Genomic DNA, 26,422 nt, shown 5'->3' with positions numbered 1-26,422 from the left:
ACGTCAGGCTCGGGACTCGGGCTTGCCGGCGCCTCAGCAGCTCCACCACTTCCCACCCGCGAGCTCTAGAGTGATCGTCCATCTGGAATTCTCGAGGCGGCTCGGGGACCTAAAAGGTCAGACTCCACGGGGCCGGGGGCCGTCGTGGGGAAGAAGAGAGACAACCGGCATTGGGCTTACTGCACACCTAAAGGCAAAGTCTACTACAGTGCCCCGGCGCCCCAGTATCAAAAAGAGGATTGGCTTTCACTCACGTGACCTCTTCCCTTCTCAGCGCAGAGACGCACTGACGTCAGGACGTCGCGAGGCGTGCGGGCGTGCACTAGAAGTGCTGTGTCCGCGCACCCGCAGGAGCGATGGGCACTTGGTGTGTGGGGTAGTACGGTGGTTCCTTGTGTTTCGGCAGCCGGGGTCCTGGCCTGGCCATCCGCCCTAGAGGCGGCGACTTGGAATAAACGAAGCCTCTAGCTATGGCGCCGTAGCCTCCCAGGGCTCTCTCTTGAGGCCTCCTCCTAGGGCATGTGGGCCCTAGCGGGCCGGAGCTGGTGGCGGGGACTGGTGCTTAAACCGCGGGCCACCGGGGCCGCGCGACCCGGGCTGTCCAGGGACCCGTCAGTCCCGACCCTTAGGGCTGCTACGAATTCCTGGACCACAGACAGCCTCTACAGCTCCGCAGAGCTCAAGGTGACGGCCTCTAAGTCTCCGGTGAGACCTTTTAAAATATTGGAGAGGGCCCCCAGCGCCCCGGCCCCCACATGTGATCTTGGAAACGTACTGGGATTCCTGGAACTGGCTGTGAGCCCATATTCCAATTCCTGCAAGGGAGGCGGGAGAGCGTGGAGCGCCTGCAGGCTGCACGCCTTTCCACTGCTGCCAGTGTGACCTTGAGCCAGTCATTTAACTTTCTCAGTTTAATTCTAAAATCCTCCAAGGAACCTGCTAATTTTTTTTTTTTTTTTTTTTTGCATTTGAGACATTTGGCTCTGCTTCTTCTTTTGTTCAATGATATACCAATTAAAGGTCCAGTGGCTATTTGCGGGGGTTGTGTAATGCAGTACAAAGAGCTGAAAATGCAAGACGAAGAGAAGTATTGACTATGTCTTAGCTTCCTTTTATTATTTCATTTTATTTCAGTCAAACAACCTGCAGTTTTGACTGTTGTAGTTAGAGAAAGTGGGATTTCAGTAACTGTAGAAACTGCACTATATGATAGCTGTGAAAAGACTAGGCAGAAAAGTGAAAGATTGAATACAAGTTATGAGTTAGTAGAAAGTAAGGTCTGTGTGATTAGTCAACTTTGGCCTATTCTAAGATCCCTGTGGGGTATGTGTGTGTGTGTATTACAATTAAAAGTTCTTAAAACTCGAATGAGGGAAACATCTACTGTGGAACTATCAGATTTAGTTTTATATTTTTACGCAATTAAGTATACTTTTGTCTCCCTTGGATTGCGGCATTTATAAATACAAAAACATTAAGGTGAATTTTATAATTTCGTGCTGTTTGTTGATTATGAAATATTGACTGGAAAAATAGAGTGCACAAAATGAATATTTTACTTGAATGCCAATTTTTAGCAGTTTCTGATGTGCTGAAGTAAAGCGTTCAAAATGTGTGTATTAGAAAGCAGGAGTTTAATTTTTAAACATTTAAAAATGTAATGATAAGCCCTGGTTTTTGTTCTCGCAATTTAAAAAAAAAAAAATTTTCTCCAGGAAATTTTCAAAGTAACAAAACTATCTAAATTAAAATGTTACAGGCTTTATTAGGAACACAGATTTTTAAATAAACCTGATTTATGATTTCATGTGTGCTAGGAGCAGAGAATTTTTTCTTTCAGCTTTTCTGAGCTCCTTTGCCTTAAGAACTTCTACTAGATAATCTGCATACTCAAGACTGTTGAGAAGTTCCAGATGTCTTGTATTCTGCATTCATGGAAATAAATTCAGTTCCTCATTGGCCCCAGAAGTGATGGAAGCATTAAGGGATTTTTATTTACCTGACTGATCGTCTTTGACTATGAAAATGTTGTGTTTGATGAGTCTTCTTGTGATATGTTGTGTTATGAGCTCAGTCATATATATCTGTAGTCAGAATAATTATATGTAAACACTATAAATACTAGAATTAAAATTGAAGAGCAAGAAAATGTTTTGAATTAGTATATTTGTTTCATATAAGGAAAATTTCATACTCCTACATGTGATTTCTTTCCCCATTCTAGGAAAAACCTGACATGTCTAAATTTCTTGTTGAAGATATTAGAAATTTTAGTATCATTGCACATGTGGATCATGGCAAAAGTACACTAGCTGACAGGCTTCTAGAACTAACAGGTATTTTCATTTTATATCATATGCTTAATCAACTGCAGTGAGTTATTGGGAATCCACTTTTACCATGTTAAATTTTATTTTTAATTTTGTGTGTAGTATTTTCTTTTAAAGTCCAGAGAAATACCAATTAAATGTTTCTGTTTGTAGGAACAATTGATAAAACAAAGAATAATAAGCAAGTTCTTGATAAATTGCAAGTGGAACGAGAAAGAGGAATCACTGTTAAAGCACAGACAGCATCTCTCTTTTACAGTTTTCAAGGAAAGCAGTACCTTTTAAATCTCATTGATACACCAGTAAGTATATTAATAACTTTGCATGTATTATGAAAAACCTTTTATTAATAACACAAACATTGTTTAATTTTTTTGAACTGAATTTTAAATATCTTTTTTTCCTCAATGTTTTTTTTTTAGTGTAACCTCTTTCAAAAGTACACTTAAATAAAGAAAAAAAAGTAAACCTGTGTTTTAACAACTTTTTATCAGTGTCAGTAGATTTGCCATAATGCCCCTTCCTGGAATAACTGTAGCTAACATTTAAAGGTATGGATATTTTTGTTTTTTAGGGCCATGTTGATTTTAGTTATGAAGTATCCAGGTCACTTTCTGCTTGCCAGGGTGTTTTACTGGTCGTTGATGCAAATGAGGTAGGATTTTTCATTTTATATAATGATATGTCTATTTGGTTGTTTCAAGATGTTTTCCTTAAAATGTATTATGGAAACAGAATTTTTCTGTTTGAATAAAGAAATAGATTGTGTTTTTCAAAATCATATGCTTTGATGCTGTTAACTTGAAGTTTTATTACATTAAGGAAGGCATTCTGTAGGATTGAATAATTTGTTAAGTTTTTAAAGCTGAGATTGAAGTATTCAAAAGATTGTATTTTTTGTTGCAGCATGAAGGTTGTCCTATTATCAGTACATCCTATGAAAACCTCCTCCACCAACTTTCGCAGTCTATGTCAGTTTTTAGTAGAGTTTAAAAATCTTTAGTTTTTAGGTGATTTTTAAGGCAATAATTTAGAAAGTGTTAGAGTGTCTTAGGGTTAAGGCAATAGTTTAGAATGTTGCCAATTTTTTTGTGTGTGGTATAAAATTCGTGAAGTACCTATATAAGAAATATACTAAAGTTTAAGCTTTTCATGTATCTCAGTTTTTCACAAAGTCTGAATTAAAAATTCAGGTTTTATTGTTGTTGTATTGTGTGACTTGATTCTGCCAAGAACAGTAAATCTCCACCTTACTTACATAGTACTAGGCTTTATAAACTGCATCACATGATTGTATTCTGTAGTAGGTTTTGAAGTCCTTGAGGATCCATTTTTCATCTCTGTGTCTCTAATACCTGGCACAATTCTTGGCACATGAAGGACCTCCAATTAATGTTTCTTGAACTGAAAGAAATTATCACAGGGAATGAGCCAGGTGTATGGAAGTGTGGGTTATCAAATTTGCTGTGTAAAAATCTCTGCTTGAGGCTCCCTGTGTTAATCTTTGTAGAATGTCTATTTTGTTTAAACTATTCCCTTACCATGAGTGATCTTTATTTTAACCCCAAACACATAAGCTAGAGAGCAAAGTAGGAAGGGCAGTATTGGTCAGCTACTTGTCATTATATTGAAATGCCTGAGATAATTAGCTTATATAGAGGTTTATTTTGGCTGTTTTGGAGGCTCCCGTCCGTCACTGATTGACCCATTACTTTGAGCCACTGACAGTGCAGCATATCATGGTAATGGTATGTTGCAAAGCAAAACCACCCACCTTGTCAGCCTGGAAGCAAAAAGAGGAGGAAGGGGTTACTATCCTACAGTTATCTTAAAGGGCATGTGCCAATGACCTAAGGGTCTCCTGTAGGCCCCATCTCCTAATAATGCAACCCTAGAGATAATACCTTTAATACATGGGCTTTTGGGGAATTCAGGGCCCAAACTTATAGCAGGCAGATATTTGGCATTTTGTTTATTATTTGGGTGATGGAAAATCTATTTTGATGAGGATGATGGTTTGAATACCATATGGTTTTGAATATAAATTTTGTGATGGTAGAATGGTCATCTCAGACTCTCATGTCTTTATATTTCCAGGGTATTCAAGCCCAAACTGTAGCAAATTTCTTTCTTGCCTTTGAAGCACAATTAACAGTAATTCCAGTTATAAACAAGGTAATTATAATAAGACAACAAAGCTATTTATTATTTTACTTTTGAAAAGTTTATTTACTGTTTAAATGTCAGGGGCAGGATTTTATATGAGGGCTATCTAGCCACTTATTCCATGTATTGGTGGGATTGACCTCTTTGAGTTGCATGGGATAGAATTACAAGTCAAACTCCTAGGCCTTTGCACAAAGCTGAGAATGGAGTTCCTCTAAATTGCATGTAGTGTGAGAAGGCCATTTCTGTAGAAATGGTATGACAAAATATATTATACAGACAAAAATATATTATACAGACTGCACATAGGAAAAGCAAAGAGGCTTATGATTATGAGAAAACAGTATAGCCCATGAAACAGTTCAGTGATAAACTGAGCTCTCTATATAAATCTCAGTTTCATATTTCATTGCATTATATTCCTTGATATTAGAGTTTAATAGAAGTAAGTCTGCCTATAGGTAAGACAGCTTTTTATCACACTTTATATTTTATTTTGAAAATCCATTCACATGGTGCTAATTGATGTGATTACTGAACTCTTCTGCACTGAACTATTTCTTTGCATGTTGTGCTGCCTGACTTGTATATTTTGTAGTCATACTTGTTAAAATTATATTATCTACATGTAAATTATTTTAATTTTTTGAAATAAAAACAGGTTAGCAGTAAGCCTTTAGCTATCTCCAAATACTGTTAATATATAATATATTTTGTTTTTATTATGCTAATGTGGTGGATTTTATTTTTAAGATAGATCTGAAGAATGCTGATCCTGATATGGTTGAAAAACAAATTGAAAAAGTATTTGATATTCCAAGTGATGAATGTATTAAGGTAAAATATCATTTTTTGAAGATGGATTTTACTTTTAAAAATCTCAGGTAAATGACTTAAGTGAATTTTATGGTATTTGAGCATCTGACATTGTACAATGTCTTTGTTATTTCATTTGATTCTCACAAGGAACCCATTTTATATTATTAGGACAAACAGGACTCATTTCTGTGTTTAAAGGAACCAAGGCTCAAAGATTTTTATCATGTTCCTTAGATCATACGTTGTAGTTAGCCAGTGTTATCAGGACAAAAACAGGCCTTTTGTTGCAGTATGACTTCTTGTATGCCATTTTACCTCTTTGGAAATACTGTCTTTGCAGACCAGGTTCCAACTAATTTCATATCTTTGAATTTTTACTTACCTTTCAAAGGATAGTTTGCTTATTAAGTAGCCACAACCATAGCTATGCTGCATGGTAGAAAAGTATGTCATTGCAGCAATATAATATTTTCCTCTTATTTGGTTTTTGAAAGAGCAAATTTCTAGTGATATTATTTTTATCCTATACACAATAGACAAATGCATACAACGGAATAAAGTAGCAATGTTTTACTTATATCTTATTTATTTTGGGGGTGGGGTATAACTGGCATGTATCCTAAATGCATAGGATAGCCTCCAAAATAAAGAATTTCTTGCCCAAAATATCAGTAGTGCTAACTTCTCTGCAAAGACAGTATTTCCAAAGGGGTAAAATGGCATACAAAAAGTCATATTGCAGTGCATTTCATTAATAACTGCAATGAAATGTCAGTAGAATGAGTTTGAAGGGGAAGAGGTAGTGTTCAGGAAATGGGTTTGGAAATCAATATATCAGAGAAAGTTCTTACACTGATGATGACAAAGGTAACTCATAGTCTTATGGTTTAAGTCTTACATTGTTTTTTCAGTGTGAGAACAATAAAAGAGTAATGGGCTTTATAGTTGCATGCCATCCACATATACTGATCATTCTTGAGATTTAGGCTGAATATGAATAATCATTTCATATTTCAGATATGAAAGCTGAATTTCAAGAAAATAGGTATTAGTGAAAGTCCTACATTTCATGCAGACATATGATTGTTACTCTGTTTTTCTTGAATATTGGGGATTAAATTCAGGAGCACTCCACTACTGAGCCACATACCCTGTGCAATTTTGTATTTAATTTAGAGACAGGGTCTGACTAAGTTGCTTAGTGCCTTCCTTTTGCTGAGGTTGGCTTTGGACTCACAATCCTTTTGCATCAGCCTTCCTAGCTACTGGGATTATAAGATGTGAGCCACCGTGCCTATCATGATTGTTACTCTTGGACTTTTTCAGTTCTTAGTCCATTACTTTCTCAACAGCATGCTAAAAATGCTCTTATAATTCAATCCTGGAACCATGGAACCTCCTAACTGTAATGAAAAAAGGTATTTGTCAGCATACAAATGTGAGTTTCCTTTTGCTATATTGAAACTAATTGATAATTATTAGAATTCTTCTGAATATAAAGCTTAAGTCATCAGAATAGAAAAATATATCCTTAATTTTAAATGCTTTTTCTTTTTTTCCTGTATATTTTTAGATTTCTGCTAAACTTGGAACAAATGTTGAAAGTGTTCTTCAAGCAGTTATTGAAAGAATACCCCCGTAAGTATTTTTTGCTGATTTTATACTGTTCACTTAATATGTAATAGTTCAAAGACCATCAGTTTGATTTTTTTTTTAAATCATGGATATGCAAATATACTTGTAGCGAATAAGAATAAACCTTTGTTTTTAGTAATATACTTAAGCATATACAGTAGAGTAAAAGGAAGAGAACAGGGGTGGTGGGGATCTCTTCTTAACAACCATGAAAGAATTTCATTGACAATTCTTTTTTGCTTTATAATGAACAAATATATTAACAAATAAATATTGCAATTTATTCAAAGTTGAATTCAATCTCACATACATATTTTACAGAAAGATTCTTTTATTTTGGCTGTTAGGTATCAACCCTTTCTCAAGAACAAGAGTACATTAAACATAATACCCAAGTTGAAAATAGGTGTTTTTATTAAGATTTTAATTTGGTATATATATTTTTACTTGTATTTAATAGCCCTAAAGTGCATCGCAAAAATCCCCTGCGAGCTTTGGTATTTGACTCTACCTTCGACCAGTATAGGGGTGTGATAGCCAATGTAGCATTATTTGATGGTGTGGTTTCCAAAGGAGATAAAATTGTGTCTGCACATAATCAAAAGACATATGAAGTTAATGAAGTCGGAGTTTTGAATCCTAATGAGAAGTCAACTCATAAATTGTAAGTAATCTGTAACAGTAGCTAAAATGTTTGTATATATTTATATTTCTGCCCCTTTCTCACCTTGGTGAGCTTACAATGATCTCCACTTTGTATCTTAAAAAAGTACCTGATTATTTAATGCAACTATACAGTGAATGCTGCAGAAGGGTCTCATGTATGAAGAATGGTAGGAACATTTATGGATATAAAATATAATCAATAGATGTTTATTCTTGACTAGTCACAACTGATTTAATGATATAGTAGATTGGGTCCTACATTGATATGTTCAGTGGAATAATTAAAAAAGAGTTAGTTTTTCCCACCCATATCCATGTTGAGAAAAATTTTTTAGACATGTAAGTTCATTACAACTAGATTTTCTAACATAAAGATAGTATAGAACTTTGCATTCTTTTCTTTAGTGTGAAATTCACAATAAAACCTTGATTAACTAAAATCCTTGGGGAGTGGGATTACAAAGGTAGTGTGCTTTAGAAAAACAGACCTGAGTTACAACTAGGGTGCCTGCTCTATGTTAGATACTGATGAGACATGACTTTAGGTACATAGTTTGAGGTTTCTTGGGTACTGTTTCTTCATCTGTAAAAAGTTAGGGTATTGTGCCAGATGTTTGCATAGACCACATTTGAAGGTTCAATATTGTATGCTTAGAAAAGCAGTACATTACTAATTACCTTGAGTCAGAAATTCTGTGTATTTTCATTTTACTTAAATAATTCTAAAATCAGCTTCTATTGTGCCAAATATATTATTGCATCTTCACTTAAGGTTCTCATATTTCATTCTACATATAAATTAGTTTACATAGGGATTTCTTTTCTAAACTAAGGTAAAACTCTTGACATCTTAGAATGCTCTTTTCCTACAACACAGATATCAGATAGTTGTCAGATTTGTTGAAAGTTCACATTTTTCTGCTTAAAATTCACTTTTTTGTTTATTAAAGAACATTTGTAACATTTTTATTAATTAATAAAATAGATGATTAATATATCATGCTTGTGTACAGTGAAACCAGTTATCCTGTGTTTATAATTTAGAAGCTGTTGTTTAATTTGTAAAAGTTGTGCAGACTTAGGAAGAAGTTTTAGGCTTCTGCAGGGGTTTTTGTGGTAATGGCTGAGACATGGTGTTTTGGTTTTTTGGTCTTTTGCAGATAAGCCCCAGAGGTTTAAAATTGATATGTAGCACTTATTTGTGGTTTGCTCAAGTTTTGTTTGGAAAGTATGTGATAGTTTCTTGGGAAAGCTGTACAACTGTAGTATGCAATTGAGATGTTAAAGCAGTATGTTTGCATATAATAATTTTATTTAGATATGCAGGACAGGTGGGCTATCTGATTGCTGGGATGAAAGATGTCACTGAAGCGCAAATAGGAGATACATTGTATTTACATAATCATCCAGTGGAGCCCTTGCCTGGGTTTAAATCAGCGAAACCAATGGTATTTGCAGGTGAGGAGCTCACAAATTCAAAGGTCAAGGGCCAAAAATTTTTCAACTAAAAGTCTGACCCTTTAGTGAAAGAAAAATCACAGAGGATAAAGACAGATTCTGGTTATTCTAAATGACTGTTAATGTCAGGATATTCTTGTCGTTTCATTTTTTATGTGTGCATGCTATTGACACATAAGTTGTTAATTTCATATATGAGATGAAGTTTTTCTGAAAGTTCATTTAGGACTCCTTAAGAAAATAAATGCATATGAAAAAAGCTGGTTTATAGGATATTATTTTCATTTCTCTAGGGAGTTCATTTTTATATCTGAAATGTTTTTTTCTAATTAGGATGTTTTTATTTCTGATTATCAGTATATTTACTGAATATTCTCCTCTTACTTAACTGGGTTTTCTTTAATGTTGTACCAGTGTAAACGTGATACAGAATACAGTGTGACTTTAAGAATATAACTTCAGAACCGTTTACTATTATGTGGTATTAAGATATTTTAGAAAAGACCAGATCAAAGATCAGTTTTCTCCCTATAGACTATCTCATTGGGAATTATGAACTTGGGTTATCCCCACATTTAAGCAGCCAGCCATTTGGATATTGGTAACTTGCAAGGTGTGGTATTCACAGTTGTGAGACAAAAGAGAATTTGATGAATCAGTACACTCCCATAGTATTTGTTAGTAAATTCCTAAAAAAAAAAAAAAATTTGTCTTTGGATTTAATAGAGAATGGACCATATAGAATTAAAAGTTCTATGTAGTTTTCATTTCCACTCTTATTTCTTCTCTAGTAATAGAGATGTAACTATATAGTAAATGTTCCGTTCAATTGTAGAACATCTTACACTTAAATAAACTCAATTTTTTTTTTCCTGTAGGCCTAAATTTCCATGGTTCCTTCTTGTTTTTCTTCCCTCATACTTCTGTAAAAGCATAAAAACACTGGAATGTGAATCCATTTTTGTATTCCTTAAAGCTAATGAATTTTGCAACCAGTTTAACTTAATATTGATAAATTTTGAGTAAACCAGTATTTTCGTCAATAGAATACACTAAAGAAATGTAAAAGCCAATTGGTTACTTTTGGACTGGAGAATACCACATATTGTTTGGTTTATAGGCAGCTTATCTTGTGATAATTAAAACTTCTTGTGTCACCAGGAATGTACCCAGTAGACCAATCTGAATATAATAACTTGAAGAGTGCTATAGAAAAATTGACTTTAAATGACTCCAGTGTGACAGTGCATCGGGATAGCAGCCTTGCTCTGGGTGCTGGCTGGAGGTAAGATTCATTCATGTAGTAGAGTTGCATTTTTGTAGGAAAGCGTAGTTTAGATGGTGTATTGCTCTTGAAATATTTCTAAAGATAAGTTTATATTAATATAGTAAAGTTAAACCTTATGTCAGCCTATTTTACACTGTGGATTCATGTTTTATGAATAAGTTTTATGAAAATTTTAGATTTGCAATGGAGGATTTGAATCTTATTTAATAAGTTATATTAGCATTTAATTATGATGTGAGTTGTGTGGACTCTTGGTCCACCCCTCCCCTGAAGTAACATGTTCATCAAAGCTAATAGAGCCCCCAGGATATAAACAATTTAAAGTATGGCTTTTTTGTCCTCAAGGTTGGGATTTCTTGGACTTTTGCATATGGAAGTTTTCAACCAAAGACTAGAGCAAGAATATAATGCTGCTGTTATTTTGACAACACCTACTGTTCCATATAAAGCTGTTCTTTCATCAGCAAAATTAATAAAGGTACTAGAATGTTTCATATTGTTTCACATCAGCATAAAAGGGAAAACTAAATTGTGTATGAAGAATGTAAGAGGAAATTCTTAGTAAGTAGCAGCTGAGTAGCTACTAATAAACTATTGATTGATTAGTGTAATAATTTATGCATTTTTTTTTCTTTATTTGGTCTCTATATTATCAAAGCTAGTCTATTACTGATAGTAAAAATTAGAATAAATAATGAAAATACTGTTCTAAATATAGGACAAAGATGAAAAATATAATTTTGGTCATAAGTAATTTATTTTATTAAAAAGTAAAGCATTCATTCTTGTGGGCATGGAAACTTTAAATTTCAAGTTAATGATGGAGACATGTTATTTTCCATCCAAACAGCAATTTATTAATTTTAAGTAACCATTAACTTTGGAATCTATATTTTCCAACAACATTAACTTAGTAAACTAATACCTTAAAAGGGTCAAATTGACACATGTACTTTTTAATAGCCTATGAAATGTAAAGTGTAGTAAGTCAATAACTGAAATATTTATTAACAATTGTTTTAGTAATGGTAAATGATTATTACTGGAGGGGTTTTGAATTTTGTTCTTCTTAATTCTCTTTAGTTATATATAATATTAGGATTCGTTTTGACACAATTAAAGCATGAAATGTAATTCAGCCTAATTCCTCCAGTATTTCCCCATTTCCCCTTTTCTTCCCCTCCACCCTCCCATTGTTCCCTTCCCTTTACTGATCTTTCTGATATTTACACACAGTGTTTTTTGTTTTCTTTTTTTAGTTATGTCTTGTGGATGTACTTGATGTTGAGAATTCACTGTGCTTATATTTATATATGAATGAAAGTTGGGTCAGATTCATTCCACTGTTCTTCTCTCATTTTGTTGTCCCTCCCTCCCACTCAGTCCCCTTCATCTAGTCTACTAATCTTTCTTCTATTTTGATAGAATTCCCCCACTTTCTTCCTTTCTCCCCCAACCCCTTTTAACCACCTTATTTTGGACTAGCTTCCTCATATCAGCAAAAACATTCAACCTTTGATTTTTTGGGTCTGACTTATTTAATTTAGCATGATATACTCTGGTTCCATCCATTTACCAGCCAATGCCATAATTTCATTCTTCTTCATGGCTGGGTAATACTGCATTGTGTATATATACTACATTTTCTTTACCCATTCATCTGTTGAAGGGCACCTAGGTTAGTTCCATAGCTTGCCTGTTGTGAATTGAGCTACTATAAACATTGATATGGCTGTCTTATAGTATATGGTGCTCTCATATATTGTGGATATTAATTAAAGAAAAAGCATGTTAAGATAATATTCTAAGCTTTAGGAATTCTTATATGTTCTTATTAGTGGCAAAAAGTTTGATAAAATAAATTCTAGAGTATGCTATAAGGTAAAAGGTTTGCTTTTTAAAGAAATGAGGTAAATATTACATTAGTATTTTTTCTTGTTGATTTTTCTAAATTTTAGGAATACAGACAAAAAGAAATCACAATCATCAACCCTGCACAATTTCCTGATAAGCCAAAAGTAACAGAATATTTGGAGCCAATTGTTTTGGGTACCATTATCACACCAGATGAATACACTGGAAAAATAATGATGCTTTGTCAGGTAGAAATGAAAAACTATTTAATACAAAAGTAGAATTTAATCCTCTGAAACAGTAGTTCCCAACCTAGGCTTTAAAAGATTTCTGTTGAGAAAATTGAGTTTAATGAGATTTTCATATATATAGCTCTGTCTATATCTATACAAGTATAAAGATGCATATGCTTTTAAATTCTATTTTCAAGTAAGAAAAACAATCAGTGTTTTTGATCATCTCGTAATTTATTGATATTTTTAGCCCAAAGGAAATAAATTTAATATGCATTCTGAACTGGCTAAAAGTATGATTCCTTTTAGCCCTTTAAGGACTTCAATATCATTTGAAAGAGGATTTGAATATCATTTGAAAGATAATTATAAAACTTCAGGGACCCTAGATTAGAAGTATTCCCCATTTTGTTTTATAGTTCTTGCCTTTTTTATTGTAATAATACCTACTCCACAAATGGGGTATAATGAAATTCATCAAATCTACATATTTGGAATATTAACACACAGTATTTGGAATATTGACACAGAGTGTAAAGTATGTCAAATGGTGACTAGAAGACCTGAATTTTATTTCTGTACCACAAACTACATTGTAATTATGATCTGTTGCTTAATTTCTCTGGACCCAATTTGTAAAAAAAAAAAAAAGAAAAAGAAAAGAAATAAAATTAGGACTTTGCCTTTTGTAGTTACATGTGATTTATTGCTCAATGTAATAATGTGTAATTTAAAAAAGATAAAACTGTTAGATAAACACAAAGGATTAAAAGCTTTGCTAGCAAGCATAATGTAATTGAAATACAAAAAGGTTCTTGTATTAAAAAATGATGCTGCTAAATTTTTACTAGGCCATTAGAGAATTATTTCTTCATTTTTTTCCATTCTTTATTATTAGGATTTGTAACTTGGTAGTTGATATCTGTATGCACCAGTTTAAGACCAGTATTTGTCTAGGTTTTACTTAAATACATTTTTTCTTTTTTTTTTTTAGGCTCGAAGAGCAGTTCAGCAAAATATGATGTTTATTGATCAAAGTAGAGTTATGCTTAAATATCTTTTCCCTTTGAATGAAATTGTGGTAGATTTTTATGACTCTTTGAAATCCCTGTCTTCTGGATATGCTAGGTAAAAATATATGGCAATCTCAAATGTTTGTTAACTTTTTGAAATACTGACAAGAATATGCCACCCACTTAGTAATTTCAACTCTTGAATATAGTTGAAAATAGAAGTCTAAGATTGGAAAGGCTTGGAATCTTGTAGTTCTAACACTGAGGTGGTGTTAAGAGAATACTTATAATTTGCTTATGACAAAAAAATTCTTTTGATCAAATTGTAACTCTACTTTTAATAGAAAAAAAACAACTTAGCACCTTCTTTATGAAAAGAATTATATTCCTTCTGTCTTTTTTAAGAATTGTACATGTTAAAAAGCTACTGTGACTTCAGCTATACTTTTGAAATGTATTTGTATGTTGCGTAATCCCAGGCACATCTATTTACACATGAAAAACAGAAGTACATATTCATTCTATTTAAAATGCTAGGGGTTCATCTGTGTTTTTGAATAAATAACTTGGTTTTCCTAGGAGTAAATGTTTTACATCATAAAAAACTGTATGTATAGGAACACAGCCAGACAAAGTAAGAGTTGAAAGTTAATATTAAATAATAAATAAGGAACTGGGTATGTAGTATTCTGGCATTCTTTTTTTGTTGGGGCAATTAAGTCTGTATTATGTCAGTATCCTTAAGGTCTTACATTACAGGATAGTGTATAGTAGAATTTAAAGGAAATATGAAACAAAATAGAGAAACAGAGTGGGAAAATAAACATTCAGATCTATAAAAAACACACAAGATATGAATTTTAAAATTAACACTGAAAGAAAAATTCCAGTGTTTCAACTTCTGTAATAACCTGGAAATTTAACTTTTTTTTTTTCAGGTGAAGAGGGTCAGCATATAGAATAACTCTTTTTACTAAAGAAGTCTTAATGTTTGATTATATAGAGAACTTAGTTTTTCTGATTTGTCATCCATTTTATTTTTCTTGTATGTCTTTTAGACAAGACTTTAAGCATGTAAGTGGTAATAAAATTTAAAATAAAATGAATTAAAGTGGCAGGTTCAAAAATTACTACAGTTAAAAGGATTATTAGAAGATATATTTGTTTTTAAACATTTTAAACAAAAGTCTATCAACTATAGTTTGCCTTTGGGTAATACTTTCTGTATTAAAAAATCTTTTAGCTTGGAAACTTAAAATACATTTCAAATTTTGAGCTACATAAAACTAAAATACTCAAACTTCTAACATTAAGGTGATTCTCATGTTCAAGATGAATGTCATTTCCACACTTAACAGAAATTCCTTATAGTTCGTAGCCTTCTATAAAGCCATCAACCTCCCATGGATTGAGATCAGGAAAAATTAGTTTCATGTTGAGTGTCAAAAATCTACTACAGGATCCAACATGGCAGCCGGCGAGGAAGCAGCGACTCCAACGTCTCCACTTTAACGGGATATGAAAGACTCATCGAAACAGCTGCAGCCTAGCTACGGAGGAACTTCTAGCATAACTTCCTTAAGAGGAGAGCTGCCGTGAACTGGTAGGTTTACTCGAAGTGACAGGTTGCCCCAGAGAAGTGGATCTTGGAAGGCCACGCGGGCACAGAGGTCTAGTCCCTCAACCATCAGCCGCTCCGGCAGGCGGCTCCCCCTGGAGGCCTAGCTCTCGCCCTGGGAGAAGCGGCCCCACCCGCCCGGTTCCTAACCAGGCAGCCACAGCTACTCGGCAATAAAGGTGCCCACGTGGCGGGTGCAGAAGTTAAGTCCTGCAGACGCCAGCCGCCATTGCAACCCTTGGGAACCCTGAGCGGCTTAGCCCGCCCCGCCCGAACCGGCGGGTGCAGAAGTTAAGTCCTGCAGACGCCAACCACCTTTGCAACCCGCGGGATCCCTGGGCGGCTTGGCCCGCCCCGCCCGAACCAGCAGTCCTCCACCATACGGGCTCCCCGGGAGGCCTAGCTCTCGCCCTGGGAAAAGCGGCCCCACCCGCCCGGTTCCTAACCAGGCAGCCACAGCTACTCGGCAATAAAGGTGCCCACGTGGCGGGTGCAGAAGTTAAATCCTGCAGACGCCAGCCACCTTTGCAACCCGCGGGAACCCTGAGCGGCTTGGCCCGCCCCGCCCGAACCGGCGGCGGGTGCAGAAGTTAAGTCCTGCAGACGCCAACCGCCTTTGCAACCCGCGGGATCCCTGAGCGGCTTGGCCCGCCCCGCCTGAACCGGCAGTCCTCCACCATACGGGCTCCCCCGGGAGGCCTAGCTCTCACCCTGGGAAAAGTGGCCCCACCCGCCCGGTTCCTAACCAGGCAGCCACAGCTACTCGGCAATAAAGGTGCCCACGTGGCGGGTGCAGAAGTTAAATCCTGCAGACGCCAGCCACCTTTGCAACCCGCGGGAACCCTGAGCGGCTTGGCCCGCCCCGCCCGAACCGGCAGTCCTCCACCATACGGGCTCCCCCGGGAGGCCTAGCTCTCGCCCAGGGAAAAGCGGCCCCACCCGCCCGGTTCCTAACCAGGCAGCCACAGCTACTCGACAATAAAGGTGCCCACGTGGCGGGTGCAGAAGTTAAGTCCTGCAGACGCCAGCCACCTTTGCAACTCGCGGGAACCCTGAGCGGCTTGGCCCGCCCCGCCCGAACCGGCGGCGGGTGCAGAAGTTAAGTCCTGCAGACGCCAACCGCCTTTGCAACCCGCGGGATCCCTGAGCGGCTTGGCCAGCCCCGCCCGAACCGGCAGTCCTCCACCATACGGGCTCCCCCGGGAGGCCTAGCTCTCGCCCAGGGAAAAGCGGCCCCACCCGCCCGGTTCCTAACCAGGCAGCCACTGCTACTCGACAATAAAGGTGCCCACGTGGCGGGTGCAGAAGTTAAGTCCTGCAGACGCCAGCCACCTTTGCAACTCGCGGGAACCCTGAGCGGCTTGGCCCGCCCCGCCCGAACCGGCGGCGGGTGCAGAAGTTAAGTCCTGCAGACGCCAACCGCCTTTGCAACCCGCGGGATCCCTGAGCGGCTTGGCCCGCCCCGCCTGAACCGGCAGTCCTCCACCATACGGGCTCCCCCGGGAGGCCTAGCTCTCACCCTGGGAAAAGTGGCCCCACCCGCCCGGTTCCTAACCAGGCAGCCACAGCTACTCGGCAATAAAGGTGCCCACGTGGCGGGTGCAGAAGTTAAATCCTGCAGACGCCAGCCACCTTTGCAACCCGCGGGAACCCTGAGCGGCTTGGCCCGCCCCGCCCGAACCGGCGGCGGGTGCAGAAGTTAAGTCCTGCAGACGCCAACCGCCTTTGCAACCCGCGGGATCCCTGAGCGGCTTGGCCCGCCCCGCCGGAACCGGCAGTCCTCCACCATACGGGCTCCCCCGGGAGGCCTAGCTCTCACCCTGGGAAAAGTGGCCCCACCCGCCCGGTTCCTAACCAGGCAGCCACAGCTACTCGGCAATAAAGGTGCCCACGTGGCGGGTGCAGAAGTTAAATCCTGCAGACGCCAGCCACCTTTGCAACCCGCGGGAACCCTGAGCGGCTTGGCCCGCCCCGCCCGAACCGGCAGTCCTCCACCATACGGGCTCCCCCGGGAGGCCTAGCTCTCGCCCAGGGAAAAGCGGCCCCACCCGCCCGGTTCCTAACCAGGCAGCCACAGCTACTCGACAATAAAGGTGCCCACGTGGCGGGTGCAGAAGTTAAGTCCTGCAGACGCCAGCCACCTTTGCAACTCGCGGGAACCCTGAGCGGCTTGGCCCGCCCCGCCCGAACCGGCGGCGGGTGCAGAAGTTAAGTCCTGCAGACGCCAACCGCCTTTGCAACCCGCGGGATCCCTGAGCGGCTTGGCCAGCCCCGCCCGAACCGGCAGTCCTCCACCATACGGGCTCCCCCGGGAGGCCTAGCTCTCGCCCAGGGAAAAGCGGCCCCACCCGCCCGGTTCCTAACCAGGCAGCCACTGCTACTCGACAATAAAGGTGCCCACGTGGCGGGTGCAGAAGTTAAGTCCTGCAGACGCCAGCCACCTTTGCAACTCGCGGGAACCCTGAGCGGCTTGGCCCGCCCCGCCCGAACCGGCGGCGGGTGCAGAAGTTAAGTCCTGCAGACGCCAACCGCCTTTGCAACCCGCGGGATCCCTGAGCGGCTTGGCCCGCCCCGCCTGAACCGGCAGTCCTCCACCATACGGGCTCCCCCGGGAGGCCTAGCTCTCACCCTGGGAAAAGTGGCCCCACCCGCCCGGTTCCTAACCAGGCAGCCACAGCTACTCGGCAATAAAGGTGCCCACGTGGCGGGTGCAGAAGTTAAATCCTGCAGACGCCAGCCACCTTTGCAACCCGCGGGAACCCTGAGCGGCTTGGCCCGCCCCGCCCGAACCGGCAGTCCTCCACCATACGGGCTCCCCCGGGAGGCCTAGCTCTCGCCCAGGGAAAAGCGGCCCCACCCGCCCGGTTCCTAACCAGGCAGCCACAGCTACTCGACAATAAAGGTGCCCACGTGGCGGGTGCAGAAGTTAAGTCCTGCAGACGCCAGCCACCTTTGCAACTCGCGGGAACCCTGAGCGGCTTGGCCCGCCCCGCCCGAACCGGCGGCGGGTGCAGAAGTTAAGTCCTGCGGACGCCAACTGCCTTTGCAACCAGCGGGATCCCTGAGCGGATTGGCCCGCCCCGCCCGAACCGGCAGCGGGTGCAGAAGTTAAGTCCTGCAGACGCCAGCCACCTTTGCAACCCGCGGGATCCCGGAGCGGCTTGGCCCGCCCCGCCTGAACCGGCAGTCCTCCGCTATCCGGGCTCCCCCGGGAGGCCCAGCTCTCGCCCTGGGAGAAGCGGCCCCACCCGCCCGGGTCCCAACCACGCGACCGCAGCTACTCGGCGATAAAGGTGCCCTCGCAGCGGGTGCAGGAGTTAAGTCCTGCTGATACCAGCCGCGTTTGCAAGCCGCCGGCACCCAGTGCGGCTTGGCCCACCCCGCCTGAACCGGCAGTCGGCCTCCACCATCCGGGCTCCCCGGGAGGCCTAGCTCTCGCTCCGGGAGCAGCCCCCTGCAAGCTAGGCGAACCTTTGACCCATCGGGAGGTTAGGCCCAGCAACCTGCGGAGTGATAGAGGTGCCCCTCGTGCCTGCTGGGTAGGCGGACCTTTGACCGACCAGCAGAGCAAACCTAGGGCCTCCCAGCGTGGTAGACGGATCACACCAATTGGAGGAGGATCACAGCCACTACATGCCCTGCAAGGGTGATTATTCAACTATACAAGAGCAATATAAATAAATAGAGGGAAAATTTCAAAACACAACAGTTTCACCAAGCAGAAAGAAACGCCAGCAGTATGAAAAGACAAGGAAAGAAAGGACCACAGGCAATGCAGGTCAACTCAACTTTAGAAGAGGTAATAGGTGCAACAGATGGAATGTCAGATAGAGAGATCAGGATATACATGCTTCAGATGATCTGGAGTCTCAAGGAAGACATGAGACAGCAAAATCAGATAATGAAAGATCACATTGACAAACAAATCCAGGAAGTAAAAGATCAATTTCACAGGGAGATAGAGGAAATAAAAAACAAACAAATAGAAATACTAGAATTGCAGGAAAAAATAAACCAACTTAAAAACTCAATTGAGAATACTACCAGCAGAGTAGATCACTTAGAAGAGAGAACATCAGACAATGAAGACAAAGTATTTCAACTGGAAAAGAACATAGACAGCTCAGCAAGTCTGCTAAGAAACCATGAACAGAACATCCAAGAAATATGGGACAATATCAAAAGACCAAATTTAAGAGTCATTGGGATACAGGAAGGCACAGAGCTCCAAACCAGAGGAATACACAGCCTATTCAATGAAATAATACAAGAAAATTTCCCAGACTTGAAGAATGAGACAGAATCCCAAATCCTAGAAGCCTACAGGACGCCAAATGTACAAAACCATAAGAGATCCACACCTAGACACATTATAGTGAAGATGTCCAACATACAGAATAAGGAAAGAATTTTAAAAGCTACAAGGGAAAGGAAGCAGATTACATTTAGGGGTAAACCAATCAGGATAACAGCTGATCTCTCAACACAGACTCTGAAAGCTAGAAGATCCTGGAATAACATATTTCAAACACTGAAAGAAAATGGGTTCCAACCAAGAATCGTGTATCCGGCAAAATTAAGCTTCAGGTTAGAAGATGAAATTAAAACCTTCCACAATAAACAAAAGTTAAAAGAATTCGCAGCTAGAAAACCATCTCTTCAAAAAATCCTTGGCAAAACATTGCAGGAAGAGGAAATGGAAAATAACATTGAAAACCAACAATGGGAGGTAGGACAGTAAAGGGGGGAAAGTAGTCAAAGAGGATAACAAATCAGGTTTAGTAACATCAACAAACAAATATGGATAGAAGTACAAACCATATCTCAATAATAACCCTAAATGTCAATGGCTTAAACTCACCAATTAAGAGACACAGGCTAGTAGAATGGATCACAAAACAAGATCCAACAATATGCTGTCTACAGGAGACGCATCTGATAGAAAAAGATATCCATAGACTGAAGGTGAAAGGTTGGGAAAAATCATACCACTCATATGGACAGCGGAAACAAGCAGGCGTGTCCATACTCATATCTAATAAAATAGATTTCAAGCCAAAGCTAATCAAAAGGGATAAAGAAGGACACTTCATACTGCTCAAGGGAACCATAAACCAACAAGACATAACAATCATAAATATATATGCCCCAAATAATGGTGCAGCGGTGTTCATCAAGCAAACTCTTCTCAAGTTCAAGAGTCTGATAGACCACCATACAATCATCATGGGAGACTTCAACACACCTCTCTCACCACTGGACAGATCTTCCAAACAAAAGTTAAACAAGGAAACTATAGAACTCAACAACACAATTAATAACCTAGACTTAATTGACATATATAGACTTTACCACCCAACATCAAGTAGTTACACTTTTTTTTCAGCAGCACATGGAACCTTCTCAAAAATAGACCATATATTATGTCACAGGGCAACTCTTAGACAATATAAAGGGGTAGAGATAATACCATGCATCTTATCTGATCATAATGGAATGAAACTGAAAATCAATGATAAAAGAAGAAAGGAAAAATCAAGCATCACTTGGAGAATGAACAACAGGTTGCTGAGTGACATATGGGTTATTGAAGACATCAAGGAGGAAATTAAAAAATTCCTAGAGTTAAATGAAAACACGGACACAACATATCGGAATCTATGGGACACATTGAAAGCAGTCCTAAGAGGAAAATTCATTGCTTGGAGTTCATTCCTCAAAAAAAGAAAAAACCAACAAATAAATGATCTCATACTTCATCTCAAAATCTTAGAAAAAGAGGAGCAAAACAACAGCAAAAGAAGTAGAAGGCAAGAAATAATCAAAATCAGAGCTGAAATTAATGAAATTGAAACAAAAGAAACAATTGAAAAAATTGACAAAACTAAAAGCTGGTTCTTTGAAAAAATTAAAAAAAAAAAAAATCTACTACAGCATGGTCATAATGAGGATGTAATGCCAAACCAAACAGCTATTTTCTCTCAAACTTAAATCCCAAGCACAGTGTCTTTTTGGAGTTCCAGATGTGTTTCCTGTAATCATATAGGAAATCCAAAAGTTTCATGTATTAATGGCTGTTTGTCAATGCAACAGCACTTATTTAAACAGGATTGTCATTGGTAATAGAAAACTAAACAGAAACTCAACTAATACATCTTGAGAATGACCCATTAATATATGGTACTGAACAGAGCCCACCAGCTGTTGGGAACATTGGGGAGGAAATGACTTTTGTCTTTAGTGATCTATTGTTCTAATCTAGTTTAACCATTTTCTTTTCCTTCACCTTCTGACATACACCTGTTGTTTTTCATCCCTTATTTCATAAAGTTTATTCCTTATTGTGGACATTTAAACTCACTGTATATGTAATATTTGTAATATTTTGCTGGCAAGCTAGATTTTGTTATAGGGGAGTGAGTAATGAAAGAAATAAGAAAAATTAATCTCCTGGGATATATGTCATTTGGACTTTTTTTTCTTGTTAGCTTTGATTATGAAGATGCAGGCTATCAGACTGCAGAACTTGTAAAAATGGATATTCTACTGAATGGAAATATTGTAGAGGAACTAGTAACTATCGTACACAAGTAAGTTGAGTAGAAACTAATCATAAAATGTGAAAATAATCACTTTTGATGCATTTTTCTTTAGTTATTAATCACTCATTTTTATTCCAACAGCTACATTTAAAAAATTTTTAATGATAACTGAAAAATGAAATTATGAACTGGCACACTGGTTAAATTATGGCAAACCCATAACCATATTTCAACTCATTAAATTATATTGTAAATTAGTATTTAGTGACAGAAAATGAGGAAGGTAAAATGTACACTATGATCTAACTACAATAAATATCAGAAGGATATATCTTAAAAATGGTAACTGGTTTTCTGTGGAAGAGAGAAGGGGCATCAAGGATGTTTTTTATTTTCTAATGTGTTTCTAAATTTTCTAAAATTAATTTTATTTTAAAAAGTTATTCATGATTCAGAGAGAGATGTTTATGATAAATAAGTTCCACTTGAACCTCCTCTTAAAAAAAGCACTGTTAAATTGATTATACAAATGCCTATAGATACATTAAACATTCTTATTTAGGATATGTAAATAGTTATATATTTTTCTGTTTCAGAGACAAAGCACACACTGTTGGCAAAACCATATGTGAACGTCTAAAGGATACTCTTCCCAGGCAGTTGTTTGAGATAGCAATTCAAGCTGCTATTGGAAGTAAAATTGTTGCAAGAGAAAGGTGAGTTGAAATTCATTTCTGTTCCCAGGCTGGTTTTAGAATTGATATACCTAGAAAACTGAAGAATATTGGAAATTTTAACTTGCTATTGGCCTAAGTTTTATTCCTACTTGTAGAAATAGTATGATAGCTGACTCCAGTTCCAGTGGTTTAAGTGGTGACTTTTACTTTGAATTACTTACATAACTTTATCAGGAATGTTTTTTACGGATATGAGTTTGAAAAAATTTCCATTTATTTCCATTGAATGACTATATTGTATTTCCTTGGAGAGGAATTTCCTTAAAGGTTTTATCTAGATAGACTCAACCAATTCAGGTAGTTTATACTTAATAGAAACTGAAACTAAAAGATAAAATAAGTATCTTTTACCTGAAGCATGTAATACCACTTCCCGAGAAGTAGGGAGGTTCTAAATCAGAAAGGAATGTGAATATCATATTAGGCTTTGGACTGTAGGTTAGGAACCTCATATGTGGGTTATACTAGATGAGAGATGCCTTCATTTCTGTAGCAAACTAGTCTTTTCCACAAGATAGTAATAAGTCAGAACTGAATCAGCTGATAGGAAATATTCCTAACTGCAGGAAGTCTTATAGTACACTTCCCTTTTTTTAATGATCCTAATTACTTCTGGGGAATCAGAAATACCTCTGTAGTTATGAAAAGTTGTAAATTGCTATTTAATTCTAGCTTAACCAAAGCCAACATCTATATATAGATTTGAGATAAATTTTATGTCTATTATTGGAATGAATTTCATTTTGTAAAACTGTTTTGCTTCAGTTATTTTTGTGTTTCATGAAAACAGACTAGGCAGAATATAGTTGATAATCACAGAACATCAGGAAAATAGTAAATGATCATTCAATGATTGTGTTAAGGTTCTGCCAGCACATATGGTTTTCCCAACAGTGTATGCTTTGTCTCTGAAACAGAAAAATATGTAATTATTTACCTATCCTAAATATTTGAATGTTTAATGTGATCTGTAGTAATTTGCATAATCGCTTTTTTTTAAATTCTTGAATAATAGAGGTCTGTATCTTAATGAATATCTGTAAAAGGGAGTTTTGGGGGTTTTTTTTCAGTTATATAGAGATTTTAATACCTTTTTTCAATCATTGTGGGTATTCTGATACTATATGAAAACTAAATAAAAAAAATTCTTTGCAGGAGGACTATTTTTAAAAATTAGAGTAACCTGGAAATTTCTCATATACTACAGTAATAGATTATTAATCTGTGATATAGATAAATTCAAATTAGGATAGGTTTTATAAAAGCTCTGTACCACTGAGCCACAACCCCAGCATAAAAGCCTAAATCTTGTAATGTCTTCCTAGTTTATCTTCCTAACTATTCCACCCACATTCAATACTAATAATAATCCACTTTAATTGTTTTAAGTAGTAGCAGTATTACTAGGTTGAGCCATAAGTAATATAACTCTTACATTAAGGTCACATTAGGCTGAAGTTTGAGTAATCAAGCCTAACTACCACAGCTTGGCCTTTTTTCTTAATAAAATACTGGTTGATAATCATGTTGAATTTATTTGCTGTTTTATGCTAACTGAATGAAAATACAAGGCACTTGGGCTACTATTTATTTGCTTACAGTAGTTTTATATACATAATAGCATTATCATTAAAATATTTTATTAAGGAGAAATTGTTTAAAAGTACTTTTTAAAAGTATAGTGGAAATGTGTACTTAAACATAATTTTCTCTTTTACAGTGTGAAACCCTACAGGAAAAATGTTTTGGCAAAATGTGTATGTATCTAGTGTATATTCTATTTTGTAGTATTTCTATTTTGTGGGTTTTAAGTCAAAAGGGGTAAAAATATATTGGTTTTCATGTTGGTTTTTATAAATGTCCTTTAATCTTCAGGTTTCCTTTTTAAAGAGGTAAATTTTAGATTGATCATAGTAATTAGTTTGATTACATTCAGAAACATTTTTCCTCTTATTCATAAGACTTTCCATATATATGTATACACACACACACACTCTCTAAGGGTAGATTTGATAATTTTTTTATGGTCTAATATATGATGAAAGATTCTGAAGACCATGGCTTTTACAGTGGTAAGATTGAGAATTGAGATCCACCTCTCTTGTTTTGCCAAAGTTTTCTGTATCTCAGTGATTAACTCAATTATTATGAGAACTAAATGATTCTTTCTAAATGCTCAGTATAGTTTCTGGCACATTGTTGTCTATGTGAGTAAGACTTTCTATATTGGATTATATCTATATAATTTAAAATTACAAGCCTTGAGTTGAATTGGTAATAAGACTGATAATTCTAACATGCCATAAATAACTGTAGTACTGTTTCTGTGGGGAATCTTCATATCCATCCAAAATAACTAAACCTTTTATCATTGTTTGAAAAGATAGTTTAATGAGTGTCTGCCAGCAAGATTAGAGAGGTAACTTTGTGTATGTCTTCCTCATGGACAGTAATTTCATAAGAATGTTATGATTCTATTGTGATCTCTGTGTAACTATAGGATTATTATTTTGTGAAGTTTTTTGGACTTACAATTTTTCAAAATATTTTTCAGTATGGTGGTGATATCACCCGAAAGATGAAACTTTTGAAGAGACAAGCCGAAGGAAAAAAACGGATGAGGAAAATTGGCAACATTGAAGTTCCTAAAGATGCTTTTATAAAAGTTTTAAAAACACAAACTAATAAATAACTCATGGAAAACATAAAGAACTTCAATAAATTATAAACTGTGTAAAGAACTTCAACAAATTAAAACCTGTGTATTTTTTTCTTTATAGTAACTTACAACAATAAAATGAAAATAAATAAGTTTCCTTATTAGTTTCAGGGTTTTCAAGTTTGTTTAGTAAAGGTTAGGTCATTTAGTAAAGGTGAGGTCATAAGTGGAGCATACCTCCACAGGCTGTACAGGTTAAATGAGATAATATATTTTAAATACTCAGAAGAGTGCACAATGTGGTAAAGCATAGTGAATTTTAACTGTTATGTTTTCATGCATGTTTTTCTCTCACTGCAAGGTCCCATATTAATATTCCATGTAGTTTAAGTGAAAGAATTTCCAAAATCCACCTTAAGTGTCAAAATTTAGCTGGATCAGTTTATCTGATATGTATGATTTACTACATATGAATCACTTATTAAAGTCAAATAACATAGTGTCTAGGCATTTGCTTTATCTTTTGATGTTCATACAGTTTATGACATGTTGGTTTGTAATGAGATGGTTTATAATCTACATCTAAATTAAAATTAAAGCAGAGGCAGTCTCTTATTTCTGACATTCAGAATTCATTCATGCACTATGATAAGTGTTTGGTATTAGCAGCTGTTATGAATTACAGCTTAACAATTATTTAATTTTCATACCTAAGATCACAGAGCCAATAAACAGCTATATTAATTCAAAGTTCTTTAGTTCCACATTCATTCATTAATAATCACTGACAGCATGCAGAATGTATCATAGGAAATAAAATGATTTAGCCATTGGTTTTTGTCTTCTACTTGAATGAGGAAAATGTCTTTTCAGAATAAGACTATCAGTGATGAATTTTATATTGTTACATTTGAGATAATTATAAATTAAGATAGTGGGACTTAAAATGGCAGAATATTTGAAATGAAGAAGCAATTAATATGGTTTCAGAACAAAATGTTCTATTCTTTCATTGTTGCAAAGGAGTCACAAGTTGTACCTGGCACATAATATGCACTATGTGTCTACCATTTAATATTTGTGCTTGTTTTATATGGTCAAATTTTATTCTGTAGTCAGTCACTCTTCAAAAAAATTTTGGAAAGTGACCTAACATAAGTAAGATTTCTACAATGAGTATTAAAATGGCACCACTTATTAAGTTTGTTGTGTGTCAGCCACTGTACTGAGTTCTCTTTTATTCAGTCTGTAAAGGAGAGGGTATTGTGCACAGTCAGTTTTTGACATAGCTGGGATTCAGACAATGGTTTCTTCAAAGACTACTAAAATTTTTCTTGTGAAATGTGTTCAAAAGGCTTTAAATTCTTAAGAGAATCACATCTGAGTTAGGAAATTACAGTGGCC

The 26,422-nt window shown here is 37.6% G+C and overlaps 2 protein-coding genes across 5 annotated transcripts in view; one reads left to right on the top strand and one right to left on the bottom strand.

Annotated features, from left to right (window-relative positions):
• Positions 1-305: 305 nt before the first annotated feature.
• Positions 306-25,133, top strand: Guf1 (GTP binding elongation factor GUF1). 4 transcript variants are annotated; one of them, XM_026385919.2, is made up of 17 exons: positions 306-684; positions 2,225-2,336; positions 2,484-2,632; positions 2,905-2,985; positions 4,428-4,505; positions 5,250-5,333; positions 6,889-6,953; positions 7,411-7,614; positions 8,935-9,074; positions 10,236-10,359; positions 10,708-10,840; positions 12,321-12,464; positions 13,444-13,577; positions 21,569-21,670; positions 22,219-22,338; positions 24,080-24,116; positions 24,914-25,133. In XM_026385919.2, the coding sequence occupies exons 1-17, from the start codon at positions 520-522 to the stop codon at positions 25,049-25,051; spliced, it is 2,010 nt and encodes a 669-aa protein (XP_026241704.1). In that variant the 5' UTR covers positions 306-519; the 3' UTR covers positions 25,052-25,133. The 4 variants fall into 4 exon arrangements, with proteins under 4 accessions (XP_026241704.1, XP_026241699.1, XP_026241713.1 ...); XM_026385914.2 differs by having other exon boundaries at positions 306-705; positions 24,914-25,132; XM_026385928.2 differs by lacking the exons at positions 7,411-7,614; positions 8,935-9,074 and having other exon boundaries at positions 306-705; positions 5,250-5,380.
• Gnpda2 (glucosamine-6-phosphate deaminase 2) overlaps positions 3,664-26,422 on the bottom strand; it is a 47,463-nt gene continuing 24,704 nt past the window's right edge. The window contains exon 7 of the mRNA XM_077803097.1: positions 3,664-3,734. Within this exon, the coding sequence (XP_077659223.1) occupies positions 3,679-3,734 (56 nt within the window). The 3' untranslated portion in view covers positions 3,664-3,678. The remainder of the gene's footprint in view (positions 3,735-26,422) is intronic.

The sequence above is a fragment of the Urocitellus parryii genome, chromosome 10 (assembly GCF_045843805.1).
Source record: "Urocitellus parryii isolate mUroPar1 chromosome 10, mUroPar1.hap1, whole genome shotgun sequence".
Classification (NCBI taxonomy): Eukaryota; Metazoa; Chordata; class Mammalia; order Rodentia; family Sciuridae; genus Urocitellus; species Urocitellus parryii.
The sequence above is the reverse complement of the archived record's forward strand: the minus strand, read 5'-3'. Positions and strand labels throughout refer to the sequence as shown.